Below are 27902 nucleotides of genomic sequence, written 5' to 3'. Positions count from 1 at the left end.
TTTCTCGTTCTCTTTCTCTTTCTTTTTCTTTCGCACAGTAGACTTAGCCTTGGACCATGAGCTGAACTGTGTAGCCTTCTAAAGCACAGCAGACAGAGGAAGTATGTTTTCCAAAGCTCTGGATCAAGGTCTGAACTTAATTCTTTGATGGGTGCACATCCTTAATATTAATTAGTTTGCCATTTCTGCTATCAGTCAGAGTAGGCAATATATTAGAATGTCAAGGAAGATGAACCAATGGAATAAAATGGGATATGTGCAGTTTCCTATGTTCCAAAAACAGTAGAATGGAAGCCCAGTGCACCAACAGGGAGGCCCTTTCACTGGTGTTTTCCAGAGGCATTATTATTATTATTATTATTATTATTATTATTATTATTATTATTACTGCCTGCCTTTCTTTCTTTCTTTCTTTCTTTCTTTCTTTCTTTCTTTCTTTCTTTCTTATGATGTGTAACAGAAAGCAGGGGCTGAACTCACCTGGAAAGCCATAACAAATCAACCGTAGAGATTCAGTGAAAGATTGTGCCCTAGTTCTCAGTAGGGTAGTTGGCAAGATACTATCTGGACTATCAATTCAAACTGCAAGCAAGGGCTCACCACTCACCAGTGACCAAATGTTCCAATATACCAGTGGTAGGGAACCTTGGGCCACATTCCTGCATGAGCCACTTTCCAAGGGTCACATGCCAGCTGCCAGCAAGGACAGAAGCAAAAGTTTATTTGGCCAGAGACAGAAATGGGTGGCTGTGATGTTACTCTGACCTTTTTCACCTGGTGTTAATCAGCACATCCAGTGAGGATGATCAGGAGCAGGGGAGGGCAGTCAGTCAGATTCCTTTTTCCTCTCCTGCCCTCTCCCCCCACCCCGACTCACGCTCTATATGCTTCTGGTATAGAGGAGGAGCCAATGAATTGTGATCCCCTGCCTGGAGTCTCAAGTGGTCCAGAAACAAAATTTATCACCACGGTGAGAATGGGGCCAGCCTGAAAACTTTTAGAAAGGGGAATGAAAAGCCGCTTGAATTCTGCATTCTAAACAATGGGGTTTGGAAGGAACTATAAAGTTGTCCTTAATCTCCGAGACTGTAAAACATGTCTCTGGAATTACAATGGAGCCTGTGTCAATTCTCCGGGAGGCAGCATTCAGCCCAAGGCAGGGCAGTCAGAGCAGCACAGAGATAAGAATCAGCTTTCTTCACGCCGCTGTTTCTGCGCTCTAATAATTTTTGTTGATGCCAGAGAGGGCAGAAAAGCAGGAAAAAAAGAGATAAGAGAGGGCTTTTTTTGCCTGGCTGCATTTGGGAGGGGATGTGGAAGAATTCCCCCCCCCCAAAAAAAGCGCACCACACAGCTAGCTTCATTCAAGAAACTATCAAAAGACAATGTATCCCTTTTCTCTCTGCTTTGAATGGAGACGACAATGCCTTGCTGAGGAAAAAAGCAACCTCTATCCATTGCTTAAGCCTAGCCTGACATGCAAAGGGCCATCACCAGGTGTGCTGTTGCCCAACATGTCTGCCCTGGCATGACAGCTTGCAGAATTTCTAGAGCTCAGCATCCATGTCATGCTTTGCAGTTCAAGCTTATTGTCAACTGGCTCCACACCAACACCCAACCCTATACACCATCGAGGTGGTTGGGGAACCTGCTTCCCCCAAGGAATTCTGGGGACTGTAGTTTGTTAAGTGTGTTGAGAGCTGTTAGGGGAATCTTAACAAACTACAGCTCCCATAATTATTTTGGGAAGCCATGACAGTTAAGGAGCTATAAGAGTGATGACTATGATGATGTAATTAAATTTGTATACTGCCCTTCTCAAGGAGGTTCTCAACATAAAATTACAATAAAAAACCACACAATGCATAATAAAACAAGAACAACAACAATCTAATAATGGATGTGGTAGATGTGACCTTGCTATACTCTACTGCACTGGTTTCCAGTCTATTTCCAGACTCAGCTCAGACTACTGGGAATAAACTAGACAGACTTAAACAATTTGGCATTAGGTTACCCAATGGATTGCCTAATCTCACACAAATACCTGCATGGTGATCTTTTGAGACCACCACCCACCCACCCAATAACATCTGGCAGGTGGTAGGTGGATCCCAAAGAGAGGGCCTTTTCAGTAGTGGCACCCTGGCTATGGAATGCCTTCCCAGCTCTCCTACCATCCACTCTGGGATCTTTCTGGCACCAGGTAAAAACACTGAATTGTTTCCAACTAAGTTCTGTGCAGAGTAGAGCCATTAAAATTAAGTCATCCATGTTAGCAATGCCCATGAATTTCAAGGGGTCTACTCTGAGTAGGACTAACATTGGTTACTAATCCCACCCGTCTCCTTTCCCTGGTTTTTCAGGAAGTGTTTTAGAGTTCCAAAGATCTCTTAAGCTGCTGTGATCCCCATCTTTCTGGTTTTATCTTGGTTTTGGATTGTTCTGGTTTTCTTCTGCCCTAGATTTAAGGTCTCGTTCTATTTTATGTATTTTAAGCTTAATTGCAAAACACCCTGAGAATGTTGGTTTTGGGGTGCTGTGGAAATGAAACAAACAAACAAACAGGCACTTCTTTAAAAACCTGCAGAAAAGCACCATCTTAAAAGAGGCAGCCTCCCTGCTGTCTCAGACAGGAGAGAATCCTTCTTCCACAAGATGATGCCTGCTGCAACACACGAGTGCATAATCTAAAGTTTGCCTATTGCTTCAAAAAATATTGTTTTTCTTCATATGGACGTTTCATTGATAAGTTAATGGAGTAAATATCATGCAGTTAATAGGTAATAGGTAAAAGGTAAAGGTAAAAGACCCCTGGACAGTTAAGTCCAGTTGAATTTGACTATGGGATGTGGCCCACATCTCTGCTTTTCAGGCCCAGGGAGCCGATGTTTGTCCACAGACAGCTTTCTGGGTCATGTGACTTCTGGCGCAATGGGATGCCTTGCACTGGTATGCTTTCGAACTGCTAGGTTAGCAGAAGCTGGGACAGAGCAACGGGAGCTCACCCCGTCACACGGATTCAAACCACAGACCTTCTGATCAGCAAGCCCAAGAGGCTCAGTGGTGCCCCGATCATAAATATCATGTAGTTAATACACTTGGCTTGACTACTGGAACATGAGCACTTGGGGCTGCCCTGGAAAACTGCCTGGAACTGTAAAATGATGCAAAATGTTGCCGCCAGTAATATGGCCAACTGATCATATTACTCCAGTGTTGTCTGATGTCCACAGGCTGCATATTGTTTCTATGCTCAAATCAAAGTGCTGCTTCCTACCCATAAAGCCATAAATGCTTGGGGAACTAGATACCCAAAGGCCATGAGATATATGAAAGATCACACTCCACCATGGATCGAACTTCTTGCATTCTGATTGACAGCTGAGGTCCTGTTTGGGAGCTCACTCTGGCTGAAGATTGGAGGATATCTATCAGGTGGAGGAACTTCTCAGTGCACAGACTAGCCCCCCCCCCCAGAGGGACCACCTATCCATGATGCTGTGCACCTTCAGACACCAAATAAAGAGTTGACTCTGCAATGAGCATTCAGATTCTACTGAAATTCTTTTTTGCTGTTGAATTTTGCTTCAGCAAGCATATCTGTTTCCATTTGATTTTTTTTAGCTGGTGCTTATCTCCAGCTGCTGTGGATTCGGTGGATCTGTTGCCAGCTCAGCCTTGGGTTTTTTTCCCGGTTTTTTAACTGTACTGTTTCTTGCATTTGACGTGTTCCTGTTTCTGTGCTTTGTATAGCAGCCACTTTTGTGTTTATTCAGAAAGATAAAGCAGAATGTAATAGCAAATACATAAAATAAATAAGACCTCTTTAATGCAGGTAAAAAGACAAGGAATCCCCAAAAGGGCTTTACAACATACCTCGTACTGCGTGATAAGGCCATTGGGCTCCACTGGCTCCTCCCATTTCAGAAAAATCATGTCCTCCAAGGGGGTGAATGTGAGGGACTCCGAAGCAATGCCTCCGGGGACTGAAACAAGGAAGGGTTTCGGGAAGAAAAGTGGTTGGGTGGGTGTCAAAATACAGTCTTGTTAAGACAGCTTTCCTTACAGCTCCTTAACTACAACAAGGGAATATCATGAACACAAACATTTCCCCAAACTGGCAATGTTTAAAGTTGCTCCCCACAGATGTACTGTTTTCACAGCCTAACAACTACATCAAGAAATATCATGGGGCACAACTGCACCCCCAAATGGGCAATGTTCCATTCCGAGTTCCATCCCAGCGCTCTGTTAAGCTTTCCATATGTTGGTCATTATATATTAATGAGGCAGTATTTAAATACACAGCCCCCAGTCCACCCAAGCATACACACACACCATCTGTTTGCTGAGACTGTATGTTCCTGGGAGGAATATACCATGGATCTTCCCCAGCATTGGAATCCAGCAGTCAGAACACCGAAGGGAGCCATGGAATGATGGCAAGATTCCACATGCACAAAGTGTGCTTAAGGATATACGAAGAGCCCTGCTGGAACAGGTCAAAGGCTCATCTAGTCCAACATCCTGTTCTCACAGTGGTCAACTAGTATTCAAGGGCATACTGCCTTTGACAGTGAAGGTAGAACATAATCATTGTGGCTACTGAGAAATGCCAGGCGTATCCTCCAACAACTTGTCTTGCATGCAGAGTCTGACATTCTTTGAAATGGGAGTCATTTTGGACTCGCAGCTGTCCATGGAGGTGCAGGTCAATTCTGTGTCCAGGGCAGCTGTTTATCTGCTCCATCTGGTATGCAGGCTGAGACCCTACCTGCCAGCAGACTGTCTTGCCAGAGTGGCGCATGCTCTAGTTATCTCTCGCTTGGACTACTGCAAAGTGCTCTATGTGGGGCTACCTTTGAAGGTGACCCGGAAACTACAACCAATCCAGAATGCGGCAGCTAGACTGATAACTGGGAGCGGCCGCTGAGACCATATAACACCAGTCTTGAAAGACCTACACTGGCTCTCAGTACGTTTCCGAGCACAATTCAAAGTATTGGTGCTGACATTTAAAGCACTAAACGGCCTTGGTCCAGTATACCTGAAGGAGCATCTCCACCCCCATCGTTCTGCCCGGACACTGAGGTCCAGCGCCGAGGGCCTTCTGGTGGTTCCCTCACTGTGAGAAGCCAAGTTACAGGGAACCAGGCAGAGGGCCTTCTTGGTGGTCGCACCTGCCCTGTGGAACACCCTCCCACCAGATGTCAAAGATAAAAACAACTACCAGATTTTTAGAAGACATCTGAAGGCAGCCCTGTTTAGGGAAGCTTTTAATGTTTAATAGGTTATTGTATTTTAATATTCCATTGGAAGCCGCCCAGAGTGGGCAGGGTATAAAAAAATTGTTGTTGTTGTTGTTATTGCAACATCCTGTGGCAAAGATAGGACCCATGTTTCCACACACACACACACACCATCTTCCAAGTACAACAGACAGGATCTCCCTTTGCCCCTGGAATTTATTGACTCAATAACCTTGCCAAGTAGGTTAGGCTGAGAGATGGTCACCACAACGTCACCCAGTGAGCTGTGGAGTTGAGCAGGCATTTGAACCCAAGTCCCACCACTCCTAGTCAGACACTAACCCAGGATAGCCAACACAGTGTCCTCCATACATTGTAGGACTACAAGCCCCATCAACCCCAGCTATTACACCCAGTGGCCAGGGATGATTGGAGTTGTAGTCCAACATTGTCTAGCACTGCTCTACCCATTAAATCACACAGGCTGTGGGAAAGTCATCTTGATCCAAGGAATGAAACTTCCCTGTCAACTTAGAAAGAACAGGTTGCGAACATAAATTGCAGCAGCCAGAGGAGGGAGAAATCACACCATTACCGGACTGCGTTTGCATAATCCAGAGCACTCTGGGTTGATCACTGCAGACTGAGCCCTCAATCCTCCACAAATTAGCACTCAGGCAAATACATGCCTGGTGAATCGGCAGGCGACTCTCGCTCATGTTTATTTTATGGGGATGGCTTAATTGCCTTTTGCTGAGCCAAGGCAGTCAACCCGCTAACTAAAGGCAAGACAGGAGAGGATGAGGAGAGATGAGAAGGAGGAGGCTGCATATCTGAGCAGTGTCAGGAAGGGTCTGGTGCATGCAACCCCCAGTTGGATCCCAGCACTCAGTTTTGTCCTGCTACACCAATTAGGTCAGACAGTGAGCTGCACAGCTCTGTGAAAGAGCATCTACCTTGAATGTTCAATTCCTGGCATCTCTGGATAAGGCTGGGAGTGTCCCCTGCCAGTCAATGTAGACAATCCTGAGCTAGATGGACCCATTTTCTGATTTGGCAGGAGGAAGCTTCCTAGTGTGATCTAGACTGGGAATAAGGGACCTGGACTGCCATCCAGATGTTTCAGGACTCCAGTTTCCTTCAGTCCCTGGCACACCCCACGGAAGGATGTCTAAGAGAGAATGCAGCTCTCCGGCTGAAAAAGTCTCCACAACCTAAAGGAAGAAGGCAATGGAACAGGAAGCAGTGCCAGCAACAAGGAAAAGCTGGGTGGGCTCTAGAAGGGTTCCTGCAGTGTGTTTCTTGCCCAAGGGCCCCCAGAACCTGTAGCCAGGGCCACCACCCAAACTCAGCACTCTTGGACAGCTTTGTAAGTCCATGTGCCCTGGGCAAGGCCAATTACATGGATATTGTCCCTCACCCATTTCTCTGGCCCTGGCAGAGCCAACTGACAGTGGAGACTGAGCCTCAGAAGACAAGCTGCCACTGTGAATTTCTGACAGTGGTCTGGAGGGACACAACACCAACATGCAAACAGAGAGGAAGCTGTCTTACACTGAGCTCATCAAGTTCAGTATTGTCTACACTGACCAACATGGCTCTCCAGGTTTTCAGGCAGGGAGATGATCCCAGTGCTACCTGGAGATGCCAGGAATTGAACCTGGGACCTTCTACATGCAAGATGGGTGTTCTAGCACTGAGCTATGGCCTTTCCTCCCAAATGCATTGTGGGAAATGTAAAATGGCAGGCAGATTGCTATCGCCCTCTGTAGTTTGTAGTGTTTCTCTCTGCAGCTGGCAATCCTTCAGGGGTCGGTGATGGTGAAGGATGTTGGGAAGGGGGCTTCACATGGAGCTAGCCCTCACTGGACCATCTCTCAGATATTTTTGACATGGGCCTCAATCCATATTAATCAATTTGTTATCCCCCCTCCCTTGTGAACCCAGTCCTGATGGTTCACACTAGCACCTGGCATTAGGCTTCTGCAAACACACCATATTCTGCCAGGAAGGATGGAGTGTCTGCCATTTACTCAGGCCTGGAGCTTTCGTAACCAGCTGCTCCAACACCCACTGACGGGGGCCTTGCGTAAATCTCTAATCTCCAGGCAATTTGGCTGGATTAGTGGAGCCCTGTCATTCCCTCTAATTATCAACAACCCACAATAATAACAATGACAAACAACAAGCAAAAGAGCCATAACTAGGATCAATATTCACTGATTTAGCACAGATTCCCCCAGCCCGCCTTTCATTCCCCTTTCTCAAGGATGTCATTAAGGAGGAACAGACCAGGCAATTGCTTTGCAAAGATCACTATTCACAAACAGTATCATCTGCCACACAAGCTTTACAGCAGCCTCTAATTTTAGGCAGAATCGAGTGATTATATTCTCTTTAGGAGAAGGAAAAGCAGAAGGGGGAGAGAAAGAAGCAAAGCCCTTCGACTCCACAGACAGGGGCAGGGGCAAGGTACAAACAGCAGGATGGGGAAGTCCAAAAGCATTATTCAAAACCACCTCGGCAGAAACAGGCTTTAGGGGTTATGTGAATAATACTGCTTGCATTAAAGCTATAATTCACTTTATTGTGATCATGGGGGCTTTGTCAGACTCTGCGGTTGGATTGCAAAGGCTGGAGGTCTGTAATCTGTCTGCCGGAGCCAAGCTGAACAGTCCCTGGAAATGAAATATTATTCTTAATATTATCTTTTTTTAAAAAAAAAGTTAGGGTTGTGTGTTCTTTGGTCCAGTCTTAAATACTCCAGTTTAAAACATAAGAGCATAACAAGAGCCCTGCTGGATCGGTTCAATTGCCTGTCTAGTCCAACACCCTGTTCTCCCAGTAGCCAACCAGATGCCCAGCAGAGGAATGCAAGCTGGGCATGAGTGTCAACAGGTCTCTGCCCTGCTGAGATGGATTCCCAGCAATAGGTATTCGGAGGCATAATGCCTCTGACATTGGAGGTAAAACATAGCCATTGTGGCTAGCAGCTGTTAAGAGCAATGTCCTCCACAAATTTGTATAATCCACTTTGAAAGCCATGCATAAGAACAAGTCAAAGGAATAGGATTTGCACAGACAGGCTAGTGAAAGAGGCTGGCCAGCCATCCCCATTTATTTATTTGATATTTTGAATTCATTGTTACATTTCTAGCCCAAAGAACAGTACATTCCTTCTATCTGAGATGGTCATTCTCTTCCACCAAGCACACAACTTTGGGAGGGACTCACATGGAGCAGTGAGGGAGCTAATCAGATCATCTGAATCAAACCTGGTGATCAATGGGATAGCAGGTCCTGCTATCTCCCCGGGATCTGAAATCTTGTGAACAGGGAGTGGATGGATCTTGTCTGCAATGTGCAAACATCTAACACGGTTCACAGCCTGCCATTCCACATCACTATACAAGGTCCCTGCTTGTAGTAGGATCCCCAGAACTTGAATGTCTCAAATGAGTGAGTAATTCATTTTGCCTCTAGGGTGCACGCATCTGAACACAATGGATCACTGAAGCACCTAAATGCATGTGCCTGAATATTAAATATAGAATATTCCTAAATATAGAAACATTAGGAAGTTGCTTTCTACCAAGTGGGAAATATATAGGCCATTGGACTATATACAGTAGCTCTGTATTGCCTAAACTGACTGGCAGTTCTCCTAGGTGTCAAAGTAGAGGTCTGTCTTAGTCCTACCTAGAGATGCCAGGGATGGAACCTGGGATGATGCTCCACCAATGAGCCTTTCCCTAAAGCATCATGCAGTGCAGCAGCACACAATGCACCTGCTGAGGTGCATTTTGAACTGTTGATACCTACAGTGCAATGACACTTTCCTAGGCTATCTCTAATTAAATTGGTTTTTCATCAATGGATGTCAGCTGGTTGCAAAATTAATGAATGCAAATATGGAGAAGGTAGAATCACACCTTTAACAAGGCATAAACACAGGGTGGTTTTTGAAAGTGATATTTGAAATATCTGAAAGTGATATTTGATGTGAGAATTGGGGTGTTGTAAATGTTTCCCTACATTAAAAAAAAAAAGTCAGAAACAATCCAATGGTTTGGAACAGTTCATTGAAACTGTTGAGACAGTAGCAAGCTGGGAGGAAGAACTCTGTGTAGAACCCAGGCATTCGGAAGGACTGTATTCTCTCGCATGGACTTCCTGGGCTCTGAGATCTTTTGGGGAGTCTCTTCTCTCAGTCCTGCCACTCTTACAAGCACATATGTTGGGGTGCAGGATTGGACCTTCTCGTTGGCTGCTCCCAGGCTTTGTTGCTCCCTTCCTAGAGAGGCTAGACCGGCTCCCTCCTTCTTGTTCTTCCACTGGCAGGTTTTCGCGAATTGACTGCTTTTAAGGAAAGGGCTCTTAAGTGTGTGTGTGTGTGTGAGTGAGTGAGAGAGAGAGAGAGAGAGAGTGTGTTGTTGGTGTTTACTATCTGAATTCTAATTGATACGTTTTAATTCTATAGAAAGTTTAATGGATTTTTAACTATAACCTTTTATATGTTCTTTAGCTATGTTTCTTTAATCTGTCTTTGTCTTCTGAACAAACAACAGCAACAACCCAGTTCCCAAATCTTCATTAGTGCTGTGACCATAGGGACCTTTGCCCTGCCTTAGGTACTACAGATAGGCATCGCCTACTTTCCACTTGATAACGACACTCTAAATATCAGTTGCTAATTTCTGCAGTGCTCTTGTAGATTGTATTATTTGGCGAGGTAAGGAGGACAAGCTAATTCACTGCAAAACAAGTAGGGGGGAATAAAAAGCAAAAGCCCACCATGCAAATAAAGCATTTCCACCTGATTTACAAGCTAATTTAATCCGAGGTGAGGTGCCCTACACAAAGCACTTATTAAATTATGGAAACCTTTGGGGCAGATATATGTATTTGCGCATGTAAACAGATGTGCAGTCTTCATCTGTGCTCAGCACTATGCAAATGCTCCATTTTATTACAAGTGTCTGGGATGCACCTGAGGAATCAAATCCGAGAAGGCACAAAGGAACCAATTTTCAGGATATTCCACCTTGTTTGCATTACCTGTAGAGGTTGGCACGATGCACTACAAATACTGCTGCGCTTTGGCATCTTTTAAGTAGAAATAGAAGACTTCCCCCCTTTTTTAAAAAAAGAGTTCCTAATCACCTTGCATTCTAGGAAAGCAATGCCATGGTATGTGATAGGATGCTCGCTAATTGTTGAGTGGCATCTGCTACTGTGTGGTTGATGATTTAGGCACTTCACTGGGGTGGTTTTAGTATTGTACAGATAAACCATTGTTTGCTGCTCTAATGCTTAAAGCCTTTTGTATCATTAGTATTGTTTGTAGGTCACCCTGAGACTGGCTTGTAAAAGGCATCTGAGAAATGTTAATAAAAATAATACTTGGCAACTATGTCTGGATTCTAGAGCTTGTGCAAAACAGTGATTCAACCAAAAATCCATGCAATTGACCCAGATAAACACTTTCATGAAATCCTCACCCCACCAAAACAAAAAAACCAAGACTTTATTTCACTAATTCAGTTTGCTGATTCATCGGTGCTTATTTTGGCATCAATGAGACTTTCAAAAATTGCAAATATAACTGAAAGTTGCTTCCAATTACACAGACATAAGATTATGTTCACACCTACGCCATACATTTTAAGCACATTGAAACTAATTCAAAGCGACGTGATCAGTCGCCGTCCCCAAGAATCCTGGGAACTGTAGTTTGTTAAAATGTTGGGGGTTGTCACTCTGTGAGGGATAAACTACATTACCCAGGATTCTTTGAGGGATGCAATGTGCTTTGAATGTATGCTGTAGGTGTGACCTGTAATCAGAGCTGGCCTTAACTCATGCAGCAGATACTGGGCAGCAGTGTCATAGCAGCATCGCCCCTGGTTGTATCCTTCAGCTGGAGGACAGATTTCCGCCCACACCCCTAACTAGCCTGCTGCCCTCAGGAGCAATGCAAGTCACTTTCCCAAGATTGAAATAAGATACCATTGCCTTTCTTCATTGGCTTCTGTACTTGACCCCTGTACTTAGGACCTGGAAGGTGCAAGGGAGGGAGGAGAAAATAGCTCTAGAAGGTGATGAGTTTGGACTAAATGAGTAATTTACATTGTACTCTGCTTGCAGCAGTGAAGTCTCTAATCAGCTGAGTTGCTCAGACATCGCAGACAATGGCAGAGTAAGCTGATCGGGCGCTAGGGGCAGGGCCAGCCGCCTGCGGGGGTGGGGCTGTTGAAAAAATGCTCTGGGGAAAATGGAGACCTGACCCCCCCCCCCCCCCAGACCTCTGAGCGTCTCCCGGTAGGCACATCTCTGGAATGACGTGTCCCTTCATCTTCAGAGTGCCTTTCTGTGACACTTTTCATCTGAAAACTGCACACAAGTCTTCTAGCATCCGTAGATCTAAACTGCATTTTATTTAGATTCTATACAGACAATCCATAATCACATCTGTGTTCTTCAAGCTCTGGCAGAACAACAACTGTTGCATACTGCAAAAGTGAAAGTACAGTTACAATAACATGCTCAGGCGGAAGAGATAAGATGGTCTTCCGTTCCCACACTCTTCTCAGACATCTCATGTGATTTATACTAATCACACCAGCAACATCAGGGCGAGATGGGACAGGACACTCCACGGGGCCTCCGCAGGGCCTCTGCCCTACAGCTGAGGGGGAGGCGGCGGGCGGACCATTTGGGGCAGCACGGAGTCTGTGGGTGCCCAAGCCACTGCATCACTCCCAGGAGAGACGCATGGCTTGGGCATGCTGCAAGCCCTGTGGTGTGTGCCACCTGGCACTTTGTCACCCCCTTCAGTGGTGACACCTGGGGCTGGCCGCCCCTACCACACACACCCTTCCTCCACCCCAGTCACAGAATACCAACAAAAAGCAATTCCACCTCTCACCACTGCCTACAGATCTCTGTTGTCTTCCTTAAAGGTGCCTTGAAAACTCCCCCCCCAACCCACCACCTTCCAGCTGTAAACACTAAGAAAGACACAGGGCCTGCAGAGGGATGTAGGCTGGGACCGTCTGCAGTGTCAGAATGGTAAATTCAATTGAAGAAGAGCCACTCGCCCCTGGAAAGCTCCCATCTGCTTGGGAGGATCGGTCTGGGCAGCAGAGGTCTGCCTGCTAATGAACCGTTCCATCTCCTAATGGGAAATGCTTCCATTATTTAATGTTTTGGAACAACCTTTGAGGGCTCAAATGACAGCAGCGCTGCCTCTTTTTTTATCCGTATCATTGATCTCTGTAGGAAGCGAATAACTCAGAAAGGGGTTGGCCTGAGAGCAGCTCAAGCTTTTGAGCTGCCCTGCTGGCACACACACAAATTTTTACAAAGTTTCCTGCAGCTGGCAGCCAGTTTGATGATGAAAGGGTCAATCTTACAGGGAAGGAAGCTCAGAGGAGCCTTACCCAGAAGGAAAGGGGCACTCGTTTCAGGCACCCCACAGACTCTCTGGGAAAAAAAGCTTGCTCTTTGTCTCTGGTTTTGCTTTGCAATTACTGATGGAGGAGTGCTCCTTTGCCAATACATCCATGGCCCCCAAGAGGAGGAGGATGCCCTACACAACTGACATATTCCACTCCCCAACACCCCATTGGGGTTATATGGATCCCCTATGAAGAAAAGTTACAGCATTTGGGACTTTTTAGTTGAGAGACAATTTTTTAAAAATGTGAAATACACCCATGGATTTAAAATAATACCCAATTTGATCCTTAGAAGCTAAGGAATGAGCTGATTTTCTTTCAATACATATCCCTCCCAATAGGGTATAATCTACAAGAGAAGATTGTGTCACCAGCCTCGACACCACCATTGCCATCACTGGACCTATCATTCCATCTAAAAGTGAGCACAGCTGGTACCAGAAGAATTTTGACCAAAATTTGGAATTAAGACGGAGGTTTCAATGTGTTTAGGAGAACCCACAATGTTTGAAGAGACACAAAAATTATTTGTGAGATGGAAAAAAGGGGGCAAAAATTCAACTCCAACACAAAACCCTAGGGTAGCCCAATAGCGACTAAGCTTCCTCACTGCCCATGGAATGCTAACAATGTTGGCGGTTGGGACGAAAAGCTGAGAGGGGAATGGAATATTCTGGGCAAGGACATGATTTATTGGCTAAATTCCTGAACAGAAGCACTTCACAGTGCAATATGTTTTTGCAGGTCACATTTCTGCATATGCAATAAACACCAGCTCCACTGTTCCAGTTCATCCGATATAGTTGTTGATGTTTTTCTACAGAAGCTCATACCATATTGGCATACTCTGGGTAGATGGTGCTGCTTTTGAAACATTTGAAACCATTTGTATGTCCAGCCGCCTGCAGTAAGGACACCCCTGGGAGCTGCAAGTGGCTGAGGTTCCTGGGCACTTGATTGCCACGTATTCAGGCAAGCAAATGTCCTTCAAATGTTACAGAACAGATGAGGTCAACTTATGGCAGAACGATGCAAATGCATATTCTGCTGTAATGTGTCAAAGAGTCTTCTGTGCAGGCACAATTGTGTAGAAGTAAGAGAAATAGCAACCAGCCTAATTTGGTTGCTGGAGTCATAATCACAGAATTTGAAGACTGAAAAAATGACAACAGAGTACATCACTTTGCCTGCACTTTAGCTGTCCTAATTATATATATATATATCAACAAAACAGGGGTGTTTTAATAGCCTCCTCCCCACCTTCAGATCAAAACTACTTTTCCATCTGATTGTTTTTAACATGCAAAAGATTTAACCAAGCTACAAAAACATGAATTTCTAATGAACACTCCAGGACAAAAGCAATATATCAGAGAAAGAGCTTCATAAAGCAGTCCTGGGCAGACTCAGATAGCCACATTAGATAAATTGGATAGGCAAATAATTGAAACAGACATGTACAATTTTCAGTATCACCCTGCTCAGACAAAGATGTATCGATCCCCCGAGAAGCATAGACAGCACACTATATTAGACATCATATTCAACTCAAAGGATAAGAAGAAAGTCTTGTTAATCAGAAAAGCAGCTGGAGCGCTTACAGTACAGCAAAAAGCACAGCTGGAGTAACTGTATGCGGGTACAAGAAGAAAACAGCTGGAGCAATTATCGTGTGGTTAAAAGCAGCAGGGGAAATTGCAAGTTGAGAAAAATAGGTTAGGAATGCAGAGCTGGACACAAGGAAATTGGAGAGACTCAGCCTTTGCCTTTGAAGGAAGGGTTGCTCTCCTTCCTTTGGAAATGAAAAAGGCTAATCGTTAACACCTACTTTGATATTAGTTAGGACTATCAGGTGAATATTTGGCTAGCTCTACAGTCATTCCTGGACAGGGAATGACTAGCCACAGTTACCCATGCACTGGTAACCTCACACATTGGTTACTGTAATGTACCATTATTCTTGGTCCAGGAGCTGCAGCCAGTGCAGAATGCTGCAACTAGGTTGCTGTTGAGTGGTACACCTAGCCCTGAACGTGCAACACCTTTGAAGAAGGACCTCCACTGGCTGCCAATTTGCCAGGTTTGAGGTTTTTGTTGATGGATCTCAACCAAAACTCTCTGCTACCAGCTGCTTAGTCTGTGTTGTCCAGGATGACAACTCAGGAACATAACTTGTGATTCAAACTCTTCACACCTCTGAACTCCAACACCAAACTACTGTGTCATGCTGCTTATAAGGGAAAACTTTTAGCCAATCACCACCTGTTGCTAGGCTTCCCTATCTCCAAGCAGACTTTCTCACGTACTCTTGCTTCACTTGGCTTCTTGCCAACTCACTAATTGTCCACTTCAAAGCTGCAGTTTCTCACAAACCTCAACAGTTTTATCCTTAATTTGTAAGTGGTTTGGGAGAAGGCCACCTGAAAGACCATCTTCTTCCATACTGACCCATCCAGTCACTGTGATCACCTTCAGAGGACATCTTGGTTGTGCTACCACTTGTCGATGTCCGTCTGGCAGCAACCAACAAGAGGACCTTTTCTGTGGTGGCGACCCACACTTTGGAATAGCCCCCTTCCAGACATAATGCACTGCATACACTAATATCCTCGCGATTCTCAAGTATGCCGAAAACCTTTTCATTTACCTTAACTTTTCATTTCTGAACAAAGCCCCATGGTAGCTTTTAAGCATATTTGGACTACCTGGTCATATTCTGATTTGAATTACAGTGAATCATCAACAGAAGTATAGTGTCCTGACTAAGAGAAGTAATAGTACCACTCTGTTCTGCCTTGGTCAGACCACACCTGGAATACAGTGTCCAATTCTGGGTGCCACAATTTTAAGAAGGATGTTGGCAAGCTGGAATGTGTGCAGAGGAGGGCAACCAAGATGATCAAGGGTCTGGAAACTAAGCCTTACAAGGAATGCTTGAAGGAGCTGGGTATGTTTAGCCTGGAAAAGAGGAGACTGAGAGGAGATATGATAGTCATCTTCAAATATCTTAAGGGCTGCCACATGGAAGAGGGAGCATGCTTGTTTTCTCCTGCTCTTGAGGGTAGGACTTGAATCAATGGCTTCAAGTGAGATTGAAAGGAGATTCCGACTAAACATTCAGAAAAGCTTTTTGACAGTAAGAGCTGTTCAGCAGTCAAACGGACGCCCACGAGAAGTGTTGGACTCTCCTTCCCTGGAGGTTTTTAATCAGAGGTTGGATGGCCATCTATCATGGATGCTTTAGCTGAGATTCCTGCATTGCAGGGGGTTGGACTAGATGACCATTGGGTCCCTTCCAACTATGATTCTATGAATATTTGGTGTTTGTTTGTATTTTTATACATATTAGCATTGTATTTCACCTGGAGGTGCTCACATGACAGGAGATAAATATTTTAACAAACAAAAATAGAAAAAAAAACAATTTCAACAAATCAGAATATTATATCTAATATATAAACCAGGTTTTCCTTAATGATGTTGCAGTAGCTTTCTGTACATGCATGAAGACTAAATCTCCATCCTAATTTTACCTAATTAATTGGTTTTTTCCAGTCAATTAATTGTAAAAGTAATGGCTTAAATTTGAAAAGTTTGCCTGTAAGGAAAACAACTGTTCTTAAGTTGTCTGTTGAATCTTGCCTTCATTTATACAGCTATTAAAGTCTCCTATGCAACCTTTATTCCCTCCCCCACCGTTGTTCTAGAACAATCTTCGACAATGTTCACGGCTAACTTTCAAGGCTGCCTGTACACTCTGCTGGTGCATGAGCTATCCACAGAGCCAGAGCAGTTACACAGGGATTTGGTGGCACTGAAATTAAGCCCACTAATATCCTCCACCCAATTGAGTCTTCAACAGGAACAAGCTCCTTCAGGTTAATTGCAAATACTTGAAGCTTAAGAGAAGGAAGAAAAAAATGACGACAAAATTGGGGAGATTAATTACAATGTAACCCGGAGCTGTAAAGTCTTATGATAAAACTCTGGATGAGAAACTAAACAATTTCCCCTTGATTAATGTTGGTATTTACTCTGAACTTGTAAAGTGGAGTTAATTGCAAATTATGGGTGGAACACACAAGGTCTATGTACTTCCCTGCAGAAGCGTCTTTACATAGTGAGCATTTGGTCTTCCTATCCAGAGCAGTGCTTGAATATATTCATTGCTAGCAAAATGGCACATCATTATGATGAACAGTGGAAGAGAGAGAGAGAGGCCCTGTGCTTGGGTTCTCTATCAACAGCTACTGGGCATGAGGGCTATGTTCTACAGGTTGTTGGATACTGGTTGTGGACACAGCAGAAGGGGAGAGTGCTCTTGTGGTCAGGTCCTGTTTGCAGGTCTCCCATGGGCATTTGGGTGGCCACTGTGAGTCCAGGATGCTGGACAAGATGGGTCATTGGTCTGGTGGACGTGCAAGATAACAAAAGCATTATGGGATATGATATATAATGAGTTGGGAAAAAATGTTTGAAATAATATTTGTGGGGGGAAACAGAGGCTTTTTGATTAGGAATTTTAGGTGCAAAGATACCAAAGGAGCAGAAACGATTATTTATGTATGCGACGACAGCAGCACGGATACTACTGGCCCAGAGATGGAAAGAAGATAAAGTCCCAACCAGAGACGAATGGCTGATGAAGATGATGGACTATGCTGAAATGGCAAAAATGACCGGGAAAATCAGAAACCAGGAAGAGAGGAACTTTAAGAAGGAATGGGGAAAATTCACAATGTACTTAAGAGAACACTGTAAACAACTAAACACTTTGGCAGGATTTGAATAATGCTTGTAATGTACTAAAAACTAAGGCAAAAATGGATTATTTAATAGAGAAAATATGTGAAGCAGTTGAAAAAGATTGAAAATGGTAATCTTGGAAGGGTGGAGGGGAATCTAAGGATTCAGGGAATCCTAAATGATGATGTTTAATGTTGGAATTTAAATGTGCAATGTAAAACTCAATTAAAAAGATGATTAAAAAATGGGTCATTGGTCCCTTCTTATGTTGTTTTGGCTGTAAACCAGACCATCCCAACCTCAGCAGTGGAAAGCAGGAGCCTCCCCTAATGCAGTGATATCACCAAAGTACAGCATTGGAGGAGGGAACACAACACACTGGGGACAGAACACACACTCTGCATGCAGAACTTTCCTGATTAAATCCCTTCAATATCCAGTTTGTAAAGGATCAGGTTGCCGGTGTGGGAAAGATCGAGAAACATTACATAGGAATGTTCTGCCAAGGACCCAGAAGAGCCATTGCTAATCTGAGTAGAAAATATTGGGCTAGTTATGTCAATGATCTGGAGGAATCCTTTGTCCCTTTGCACTTCTGCACAAAGGACTAGATGTGAGAAAAAACAAAGTGCCTGGTTCAACTAATAAGTCCTACCAGAAGAAGCCCACAGAAGGACTTCTGCTAGCACAATGGGGGTCTTTCCTCCTCTCCCCGCACCCTGAGCCCCACAAACTGGCTTGTGGGGTTTTGAGAACCCCTGGAACAGTACACAAGGGGAAGTGGAGGGACAGATGGTTGCATCAGTCGTTTACATCATGGGTAGGCAAACTAAGGCCCGGGGGCCAGATCGGGCCCAATCGCCTTCTAAATCCAGCCTGCAGATAGTCCAGGAATCAGCATGTTTTTACATGAGTAGAATGTGTCCTTTTATTTAAAATGCATCTCTGGGTTAATTGTGGGGCATAGGAATTCGTTCATTTTTTTCTCTCCAAAATATAGTCTGGCCCCCCATGAGGTCTGAGGGACAGTGGACCAGCCCCCTGCTGAAAAAGTTTGCTGACCCCTGGCTTACACTAGTGGAGCGATATGCTTAGCGTTATTCTGAATTCCTCTCCCACCCAAGCAGGATATTTTCCAGAGACACCATTGGCGTGGTGAAGGGGCGAGCCTCTGGCCCTTCAAATCTTACTAGATTTCAATTCAATCAGCTGGCTTGGTCAAGCCGCGTTCAGTAGCAAGACTTCTAACCAGGTTTTTCTCCTCCTTTCCAGAGAATGAGACAAAATAGCAGCAAGAAATCCGCCTTCGTTCTGCTCGTTCTTCGGTTGCACTTCGTTTTCTCTACATTTCAATCCCCAAATATATCCCAGGGAAAGCTTGCTTGTAGATCTTGTGCCTGACTTTTCTCTCTTCCATCTAGCCCACTCTATTTTCTCACTCACTGTCCTCTTTCCAAGTAAACTGAACCTTTGTGTTCTGGCACTAAATTTGGGTAACCTCCAATTGACTCTTCCTGTCAGGCTTCTCTGCATCCATCTCCTATCTCCTGGCTTATTTGAAAGTGGAGAGGCATAATGTGGCCGGCTTTTTCCAGAATACTGCTCATTTTATTGCTAGCATCTTTCTTGTTGATGTCACTGTCATCACCAGGTCTTTGTTGGTTGGTATGTTTCCTAGCTCTGTGGCCAGTTAGGGGCTTGATGCTAGGCAGATTTAATGCTTCTTTAATGTTGGTATTTCACATAAAAATGGGGAGGAAACACAAATAATAGAAAGCAAATTTCATTTTCAACTATGTAATTATATGGGTGAAGATCATACATAAAGTTGTATGCCGTCTTGATATTTTGTATTCCAGTAAGTCATAAATGGTTTATAAATGCGTTCATTCTTTTCAATGAATTTATCTGATGCATGTCCTTCTTCACATTGTTTTACTAATGCGTATATCTTTTTTATGTGGTCAGGGATAAATCCCCTTTTTGTCACATACAGAGGGAGAGAACGAAAGAGAGCTGACAGGAGAGCATGAGTTAGAGATCAGTTAAATCCCCCATCATCTTTCTTCAGAATAGGCTTGTTCTTTTCCAGCTTTTTCAGATAATTCTCAGGGAAAACTCAAGGTGTTTCCAAAGAGTTCTCTAGCTTTGTGGAGATGTTCATCAGCTGTAGAACAGTCCCAGTTTCAATCCCTGGTATCTTCAGGTAGGGCTAGAAAAAGGACCTGCCTGAAATCCTAGACAGCCACTGACAGACAGTGTAGATCAGTGTTTTCCAAACTTAGGCCTCCAGCTGTTTTTGGACTACAACTCCCATCATCTCAATCTATCAGGACCAGTAGCATGGGTGATGGGAAGTGTAGTCCTAAAACAGCTGGAGAACCAAGTTTGGAAAACACTTGTGTAGAACATACTGAGCTGGATGGGCCAATGGGTCTGACTCAGTAGAAGTGCCCAATCCATCTGTTTCTCCACTTTCCACTGGCCTCCATTTTCCGCAGACTTTTCTAAGTATAGCTGGTTTCCTCTTCCTCTCCTTTTGCAAGTCATCTGCTTCTCTTTCCCCCGAAACCATGACAGAGGTGGGGAGAAGTGACAGGAAGAAGCTGCTTCTCCCACCCTCTTTAAGCCCCAAAGACTTGCCAATGTCAACAGTAAATTTCCAACACCAGATCTCCAGTAACCAGAGACCACACGTACACTATACATTTAAAGCACCAAGACACTGCTTGAAACAGTCATGGGCTTCCCCAAAGAATTCGGGAAGCTGTGGTTTATTAAGGGTGCTGAAAGGTGTTAAGAGGCCTCTATTCCTCTCCTAGAGATACAATTCCCAGAGTTCCCTGTGAGAAGGAATTGATTGTTAAATGACCATAGGAATAGGGCCAGTGAATGTGGCCCTCCTCTCCCCTTTGTGAGATTGTAATTGTGAAAATTATGAAAGCTGGACCATAAAGAAGGCTGATCGCCGAAGAATTGATGCTTTTGAATTATGGTGCTGGAGGAGACTCTTGAGAGTCCCATGGACTGCAAGAAGATCAAACCTCTCCATTCTTAAGGAAATCAGCCCTGAGTGCTCACTGGAAGGACAGATCCTGAAGCTGAGGCTCCAATACTTTGGCCACCTCATGAGAAGAGAAGACTCCCTGGAAAAGACCCTGATGTTGGGAAAGATGGAGGGCACAAGGAGAAGGGGACAACAGAGGACGAGATGGCTGGATAGTGTTCTTGAAGCTACCAGCATGAGTTTGACCAAACTGCGGGAGGCAGTGGAAGACAGAAGTGCCTGGCGTGCTCTGGTCCATGGGGTCATGAAGAGTCGGACACGACTAAACGACTAAACAACAACAGCTTATGAAAAGGCAGAATGGCTAAATAGTGTTAAGGAAGAGCTTCATGCTCATGTGGTTATGGCATTGACACAAGTATTTCACACACATCCTTCTTACACAAAAGACTTAAAGCAAGGATGAGGAAACTGTGAGCCTCCAGATGTTGTTGGACTCCAACTCCCATCAGTCACAGCAAGCGCAGCCAACAGACAGCGATGATGGATGTTGTACTTCGAAACATCTGGAGAGCCACAGGTTCCACATCCCCGGCTTAGAGTTAAATGCTCCATAGAGACTAAATTCATTTTCACTTCAGTCATGTACTCAAATACAATGACAGGTTAGTACCGAGGAGACTTACATTTCAGGTTCTAGAAATGATGCACTGTATAAAAAGGCCCATATTCTGCTATTGGGTGATAAGATGTGGCATGAATGTGATGAAAAGCTTTGTTCTCCAGGCCTGATCTTTGATGGAAGTGGCTTTTTTAGTCCTCGTACAAAGAGTGTGATGTTTAATAGCTAACATTTTTATAGAATGGGTTAACCTCGCATTCCTGTCTAGATCTCAGCTATCAGCATAGTAAGGTTTCTAGGGGGTGCTCTCCCTATAATTCTCTCTGAATCACCCTTTACAAGTAATTCTTCCGGAAAACATTATAAGTTAAATGGACCTTTCACAGTGGCCTGGCATAACGCCCAGGATTTTAATATTTTTAACTACAACAGCAGTGATGAAGAAACAACAGTTAAATTAATACCTTTCAAGAAGTCATTTATATTAGGATAAATTGACTGATGAATTTACTTGGGGAAAAATAGCAAAATGATGCAGGAATGTGAAGGTGTGAGAAGCTGAAGAACTGAACCTCAGATTGGAAAAATGAGAAGCTGAAATGGACAGATTTTGGCTATCGCTACAGGTGGCCTAAACTCCTGGTAGACAATTATCATCTACGGTAAATCTGATGCCTTGATGACCCATGACATGTATTGATTTGCGTGTGTGCACACAAGTAACACATAAAAACTTCTTTAAAAAAAAACAACAACCTGCCCATCAAGTGCCACGACCCAGTTAGCATCAGAAGAACTAGGAAATTATCCTTCCTGATACGAGGCAGCACTTATCCAGGTCAGAGATGTACTGAGACATCTACAGAGAGCAGACATCAGAGGCAGACTGCCCCCTCGGCCCTTTGTCACCATTAATATCTACCTCACGGAGGTGTTGTGAGCCTTAATTAATTGGTGTTTGAGATCCACAGATGAAAGGTGCTGACTGAGAACAAGGTAGTAATTAGAGTAATTGTTGTTATTGTTATTAAGCTTTGATATGCTTACACAAAAAAAGATGAAAGGAAAAAGGTCTGTTCTGAAAGGAAGCCCCGGTAATGAAATTCTCCAAAAATAGAAAAGCTGAAGGGGGGAATTTAACACCCACTACTGCCTTACATTTATTCTCAAGCCTGATCTGCACACAGGAGCAAGAGGAAATGGTAGACTCTTGAAGAGTGGACTGTATCATTTCAGTCTGCAGGTGAAGAGTGCCCTTTCTTCAATACCACCCATGACAAAACGAACTGCTAAGTAGAATAAAAAAAGCCTAGCTCCTATTGAGGAAATTAACTATACCCTGCTATACTGGCTTTCTGCTTGCAAAGAGGGTGGTTTTCCCCTCCCTCCATCTGTCTCATTTGGAATTATCTAAAATGCATGGCTCTTCTCCACCAGATTCAGTATGTAACCTAACTCCCTTCCAGCGGAGGTCTCAGGTAGGCTCCTTTGTTGAGCTTCCAGCACCTAATGAACACTTCTTTTAAAAATTCCAGCAGACATTTTAAGTGAACTCCAATTTTAAAGTTTTAACAGATTTTTACCTTTTTGTTTTTCTTTTTCTGTATTTAATTTTGTGTCAAACCTATCCATTCTTAAGGAAATCAGCCCTGCGTACTCACTGGAAGGACAGATCCTGAAGCTGAGGCTCCAAGACTTTGGCCACCTCATGAGAAGAGAAGACTCCCTGGAAAAGACCCTGATTTTGGGAAAGGTGGAGGGCACAAGGAGAAGGGGACGACTGAGGACGAGATGGTTGGACAGTGTTCTCAAAGCTACCAGCATGAGTTTGACCAAACTGCGGGAGGCAGTGAAAGACAGGAGTGCCTGGCGTGCTCTGGTCCATGGGGTCACGAAGAGTCGGACACAACTAAATGACTAAACAACAACTAGTTTCTTTATTTCCATGTCTGGGAGCAGAGGTCCACAGCCCCACTTGGAAGAATGAGCAAGTGGGCCCCCCAATACAACACACCTGACTTACCACATTTTGAGCAAAGCAAAGTAATAGGCATAAGCCCAAAGTCTAAAAATACCAAGCCGCACTACTGAATTTAAGTCAGGATGTGAATTATCAGAAGAAAACCAAGCAGATACCATTTCCTCCAAGCATTCCACATCATTCCTATCCCTTCCCTTCTCTCCTCTCACTCAGACCATCTGTCACATTGAGACAGGCATTCAATCAGTTTAAGTGAACTGTCCCAGATGGTCATTACCAAAACTGCAACTTTAAGTACTGGGCCTTGAACTTGCTTTTACGCTCTTCCCTCCACATCCCCTTTTCCTTGCACGCCATGGCTTTTCAACAGTAAACACGGCAGCAGGAACTGTCTAGCTACTGATCTTGTAAGCTGCTCTGGGAGCCGTTTTGGCTAACGTGCAGGGTGAAAATGCTTTAAATTAATGAAATCCCCACAAGCATTCTTGTATCCCAGCCCCATTCCTACCTTTAGATGCTACAATAAACCTGAGATAAGAAAGAAAAGCAGGACAGGAAGGAGTAAAGAACACCGATCGGCTGGTCTCATGCATGTATAAATAAGTCCCATTGGTAACCATGGTAACAGTACAGAAGTGCTGCCCTGCACCAAAGCAGCATCCCATATTTCTACAGTTTCTTATCAATGAGCTCTCCTTGAATTTGCTAAATGCAGACACATGCAATATAGAGCTGATGGTTTAAACCAGGGATGAAGGCTCTGTGGCTCTCTGGAGGTTGACTACAACTCCCATCATCCCAGGCCATGCTGACTGGAGCTGATGGGAGTTGGGGTCCAGGAACATCTGGGAGGGCCTCACCCCGAGTTTAAACTCCACATACAGGTCTGACGTTTGGACAAAAACCACCCAACTCTGAAAACTGAAAATACAAAAATTCCCATTTGCTTTGCTGTACCTCTTGCATACCTTTTCCTTCCTTCCTTCCTTCCTTCCTTCCTTCCTTCCTTCCTTCCTTCCTTCCCTCCTTCCTATAAATATTTATACCATGCTCCATCTACTATGTTAGAGGTGGCTCACAACAACACCATCGTGTGTGTGTTTGTGTGTGTGTGTATACACAAACACATATGTGCCAGTTATCCATGAGAGGTTGTAGGACAATATTGCTAGGACAAAGGTTCTATCACACATGCCACAATCCTGCAAATGAATCATGCATCTCACCATCACATAAAGACTATAAGCATGTCCAGGTGCTTGCCTAATCACACACACTTTATTATTTGTTGGTGGGTGCAAAGGGTGGGCTTTACTCATGAGAAGAACCCTCTGCATAAATGAGGACTCAGATAAATTCCCCTACAAGCCATCCCAGCTCAAACGGAGGGCTGGGAAAGAGCTTGTGTGCGCACTTCCATCTCCCATCCTTTGCTACAGCGTTCACATGTTCACACAAACTGATGCCATCCATCAGTTAGGAGATTGGTGCTGAAACATTACTTTCCCAAGATGATGGAGAAGCTGCTCTTGAGAGGGATGAGCCTCCTTCTGCTTAGCAATAAACTCACGTTTATCCATCTGATGGCATTGAGGTTGCTTCAGGAGCTTCAAAAACCTTCAGGAATGCTTCCGTCCAGCCCTCTCTTCCTTAAAGCTCTACTTGGGCATCATTCCTGAACAGGAAACCTCCTCCAGTGTAGGAAGCACAAGGCCACAGCTGCTAGCCCTGCCCCCAACATCCATGGCTGCACCCACTCAGTCCCCAACTTTCCCATGTTGAGCAGAGAAAATTTAAAGGGAGAGTTCTGCATGCATTCGAGGAAACTTGGGTAAAAGTCCCACCCCACCCCGTGGGTCTTCTCTGCTCAACATGGGAAGGTCAAGAACTGAGTAGGCAAAGCTGATGTGCTTGGGGGTGTTAATGGGTGGGTCTTATGTTAATTCCCCTTCCCATGGTTTCACTAAAGGATGGAGGGGAACTGTAGTCATTGAGATATTCTAGGACTACAGCTCCCTTCACCCTTCATCACTGGCCATTCTGATTGAGGCTGATGGGAACCAGAAATGACATCTAGAGAGCCAAAGGTCCCCCATTCGAGTTTAAACCTTTGCACGTTTATCCAAATACCTGAACACTCCTTAAGTCTGCATGGCTAGAAGATCCCATCTGCTGCACCTATGTTTGTACCTTGATGCATTATTCTCAATAAATCAGCATCATTAATCTATCAGGACATAAGTCTGCTTGGATGGGGTTTTGATAAGCTGTTCTCCTTTGTGTCCCTTACTAAAAACAGTTTCTGGATCCCGGAGGACAAATCTCTCTCCCCTGCCCACCCACATAAGATACAAGACTCACCATCTTCATCCGTCTGAAATATCATCTCTTTCCCTTCTTTCCGCCCCTCGGGGTTGGAGAGGATAAGCTTGACGTGGATGTTTTTGTAGGGGAGGAGGTTCTTGATGGTGTAGCGGTTGGCGTTCCGCTCCATCTTCACGCACTCCCGGAATGTCTGGTTGTGGCCAGTGCCCACAGTGTAGCGATAGCAGAGCGTGACGGTATAAGTGTGGCATCGCGTCAGGTTGTAGCCCAGAGGTTCCCACTGAAGGGTCAGCTGCCTGGACTGGATCTCAGCAAACGCGAGGCCCTTGGGAGCCCTCATGGGTTCTGCCAGAGAAAACAGAGAGAGAAGTGAATGCATCAATGGCACGAGAAAACACCACAGATCCTGGAAAGACAGTCACTGGCGGACAACAGGGGCAGGGCCATAACCCAGGAACAGAATGTCTGCTTTGAGTGAATGGCGTCTCAGGCTCAATCCCTCATAATTCTAATTCCAAAACCTTCTCTTTTTAGTAGACATATTTCCCCATCTCTATGGGCATTGTTTTCTGATTATTTTTAATTGTTGGCAAAGAGCCTCCTGACGGGATTTTCTGTGGTAAAGGCTGCTCCTGTGAAAGAAGCCAGAGTGCTTTGGAGAGACGCTTCAATCTAGGGAGGTGTCTTATCCAGAGGGTGGCAGCCACCCCCTCTGCTTGTCCCACTGCTCCCATCACTAGTAGAGAATTAGCAGCAGCAGCAGTGCTGATTTTGGGTGAGGTGTCGCTAGCGCCAATTCTCTGCCAGCGGTGTAGGTGGCAGCACAGGCAGCATGCCCACTTGGGCACTTCCTCAGGGGCCTGCTTCCTGGGGCAGCTGCTTCACCTTGCCTTGTGGTTGGGCCTGGCCTGTACACACAGGACTCTGTGAATGAGAAAACAAACGTGGCTGCAGTAAGAACACAACCCACACCAACTGCGGAAGCACATATAGTTTTGATGCCTCTGACCATCTCTATTCCCAGTGGCCGACCTTGGGGCCTCCAATTTCAGCAGTGCCCTGTGTGATGGCAAAACTCAGCACCGCCCCCGCCTCTCACAATTCCATTCTACATCATAGTTGTGGTCCCCCAAGGCTTTGCACCCAGTGTCCCATAAATCCACCTCTGCTATTTCATAGCCATTTCAAGCTGTTGGTTTTCAGCAGTGTCTAAGGCAGAATGAAAGCAACACCGGACGAGCAAACTCTCGCAATATTTCAGGCAACGACAGCTCCCCTGTGTCTGCAGGGCACTTCCTTCTGGTTAAATATTTGGAATTTTTCATAAACATCATTGGAAGAGACAGAGCGAGGTGAAATACCAGACGAAGCAAAATGCAGCCATAGCATCCCTCTCAGGTCTTTGGCAGCTTACCCGGACCAATCAATCTAACCGCTCTGTCTCTTTTCTCTCCTATAATGATAAAAATCTATCAATTTTATGAGGGTTGTTTTTCTATAGCTGTTATTTTAAAGGTATTTTAGTTGTCCACATAGAGCCTGAATTTACACTGCGGTGGCAACATATAAGTGGGGATACATTTCAATAAAATTACCATTTCTATCATGATTTTGGGTTGTTGTTGCAGTTGTTAAAATGGAAATGGTGTCCCACTGGATTTTATCTCTGTATTCCGAAGTTGTTTTGTAGGAATCGGAATGTGTCTGAATGTGCTCTGAAAATCCAAGAGAACCTCTTGAGCTCTTTAGATGGTGATTTACAAGCCTCTCTTGTTGATTTAAATGCCATCTTTGCAATGCGTATGATGTTTTGTTGGTTGGTTTAAGGATTTGATAGCCGGTTTTTAGTTTTTGTTTAAAACCATTCTAAAGAGCAGCTTCCAAGGCAGATTAAAAAAACAAAAACCCACACCTTTGAATTCACAAGGCTTATAAACCAAACACAACACAACAATAACCTGGCCAGCTAAAATCCAAGCTAAGTCTAAATGACCTGGGGGGAAATAAAGGTTTTTGACAGGGACTTTAAAGATAATGACTTGCTGCCCAGCAAGACTTTAAGGGGAGAGACTTCCAGAGTCAGCGCCCTGAATCTTGAAGAGACAGAGAAACTGTGGGCAGGTAGCTCCTGGGTCTGTACATTTGGTAGATGGCCTGTTCTGAACATGGTAGTACTCTCCTTGAAGAAACAGGTATGTACTCTGAAGTTACCTCTCAATCCCAAACTATCACTCGAGGCCTAAAAGACCTCAGTGGTGAGAACTGATTTTCCAGCTACAGATAGACTGAGACAGCCTGACTTCAGCGATCTATTCTCTGATAACCTCCCAAATGGGCTACTGCAATGTACTCTGCATGGGGCTTCCCTTGGAGATGGTCCAGAAGCCACAGCTGCTGCAGAATGTTGCTGCCAGGTTCTTATGTGGAGCAATAAGATGCGTCACCAATAATGAGATGCACCACCAATCCATAAAGTACTGCACTGTTTGCCTGAAGGTTACTGGGTCCA

At 44.6% G+C, this 27902-nt stretch overlaps 1 protein-coding gene across 10 annotated transcripts in view; it reads right to left on the bottom strand.

Annotated features, from left to right (window-relative positions):
* The window catches only part of PTPRU (protein tyrosine phosphatase receptor type U), a 363596-nt gene that overhangs the window by 124144 nt on the left and 211550 nt on the right, over positions 1-27902 (bottom strand). For all 10 annotated transcript variants that reach the window (XM_083626763.1, XM_083626762.1, XM_083626766.1 and 7 more), the window contains exons 8-9: positions 25430-25738; positions 3880-3989 (exon numbers count right to left, since the gene is read on the bottom strand). In XM_083626763.1, coding sequence (XP_083482889.1) covers positions 3880-3989; positions 25430-25738 — 419 coding nt within the window. The remainder of the gene's footprint in view (positions 1-3879; positions 3990-25429; positions 25739-27902) is intronic.

Source organism: Podarcis filfolensis (genome assembly GCF_964270895.1).
Source record: "Podarcis filfolensis genome assembly, chromosome: 8".
NCBI classification, from domain to species: domain Eukaryota; kingdom Metazoa; phylum Chordata; class Lepidosauria; order Squamata; family Lacertidae; genus Podarcis; species Podarcis filfolensis.
This window is presented reverse-complemented; position numbering and strand designations above follow the sequence as displayed.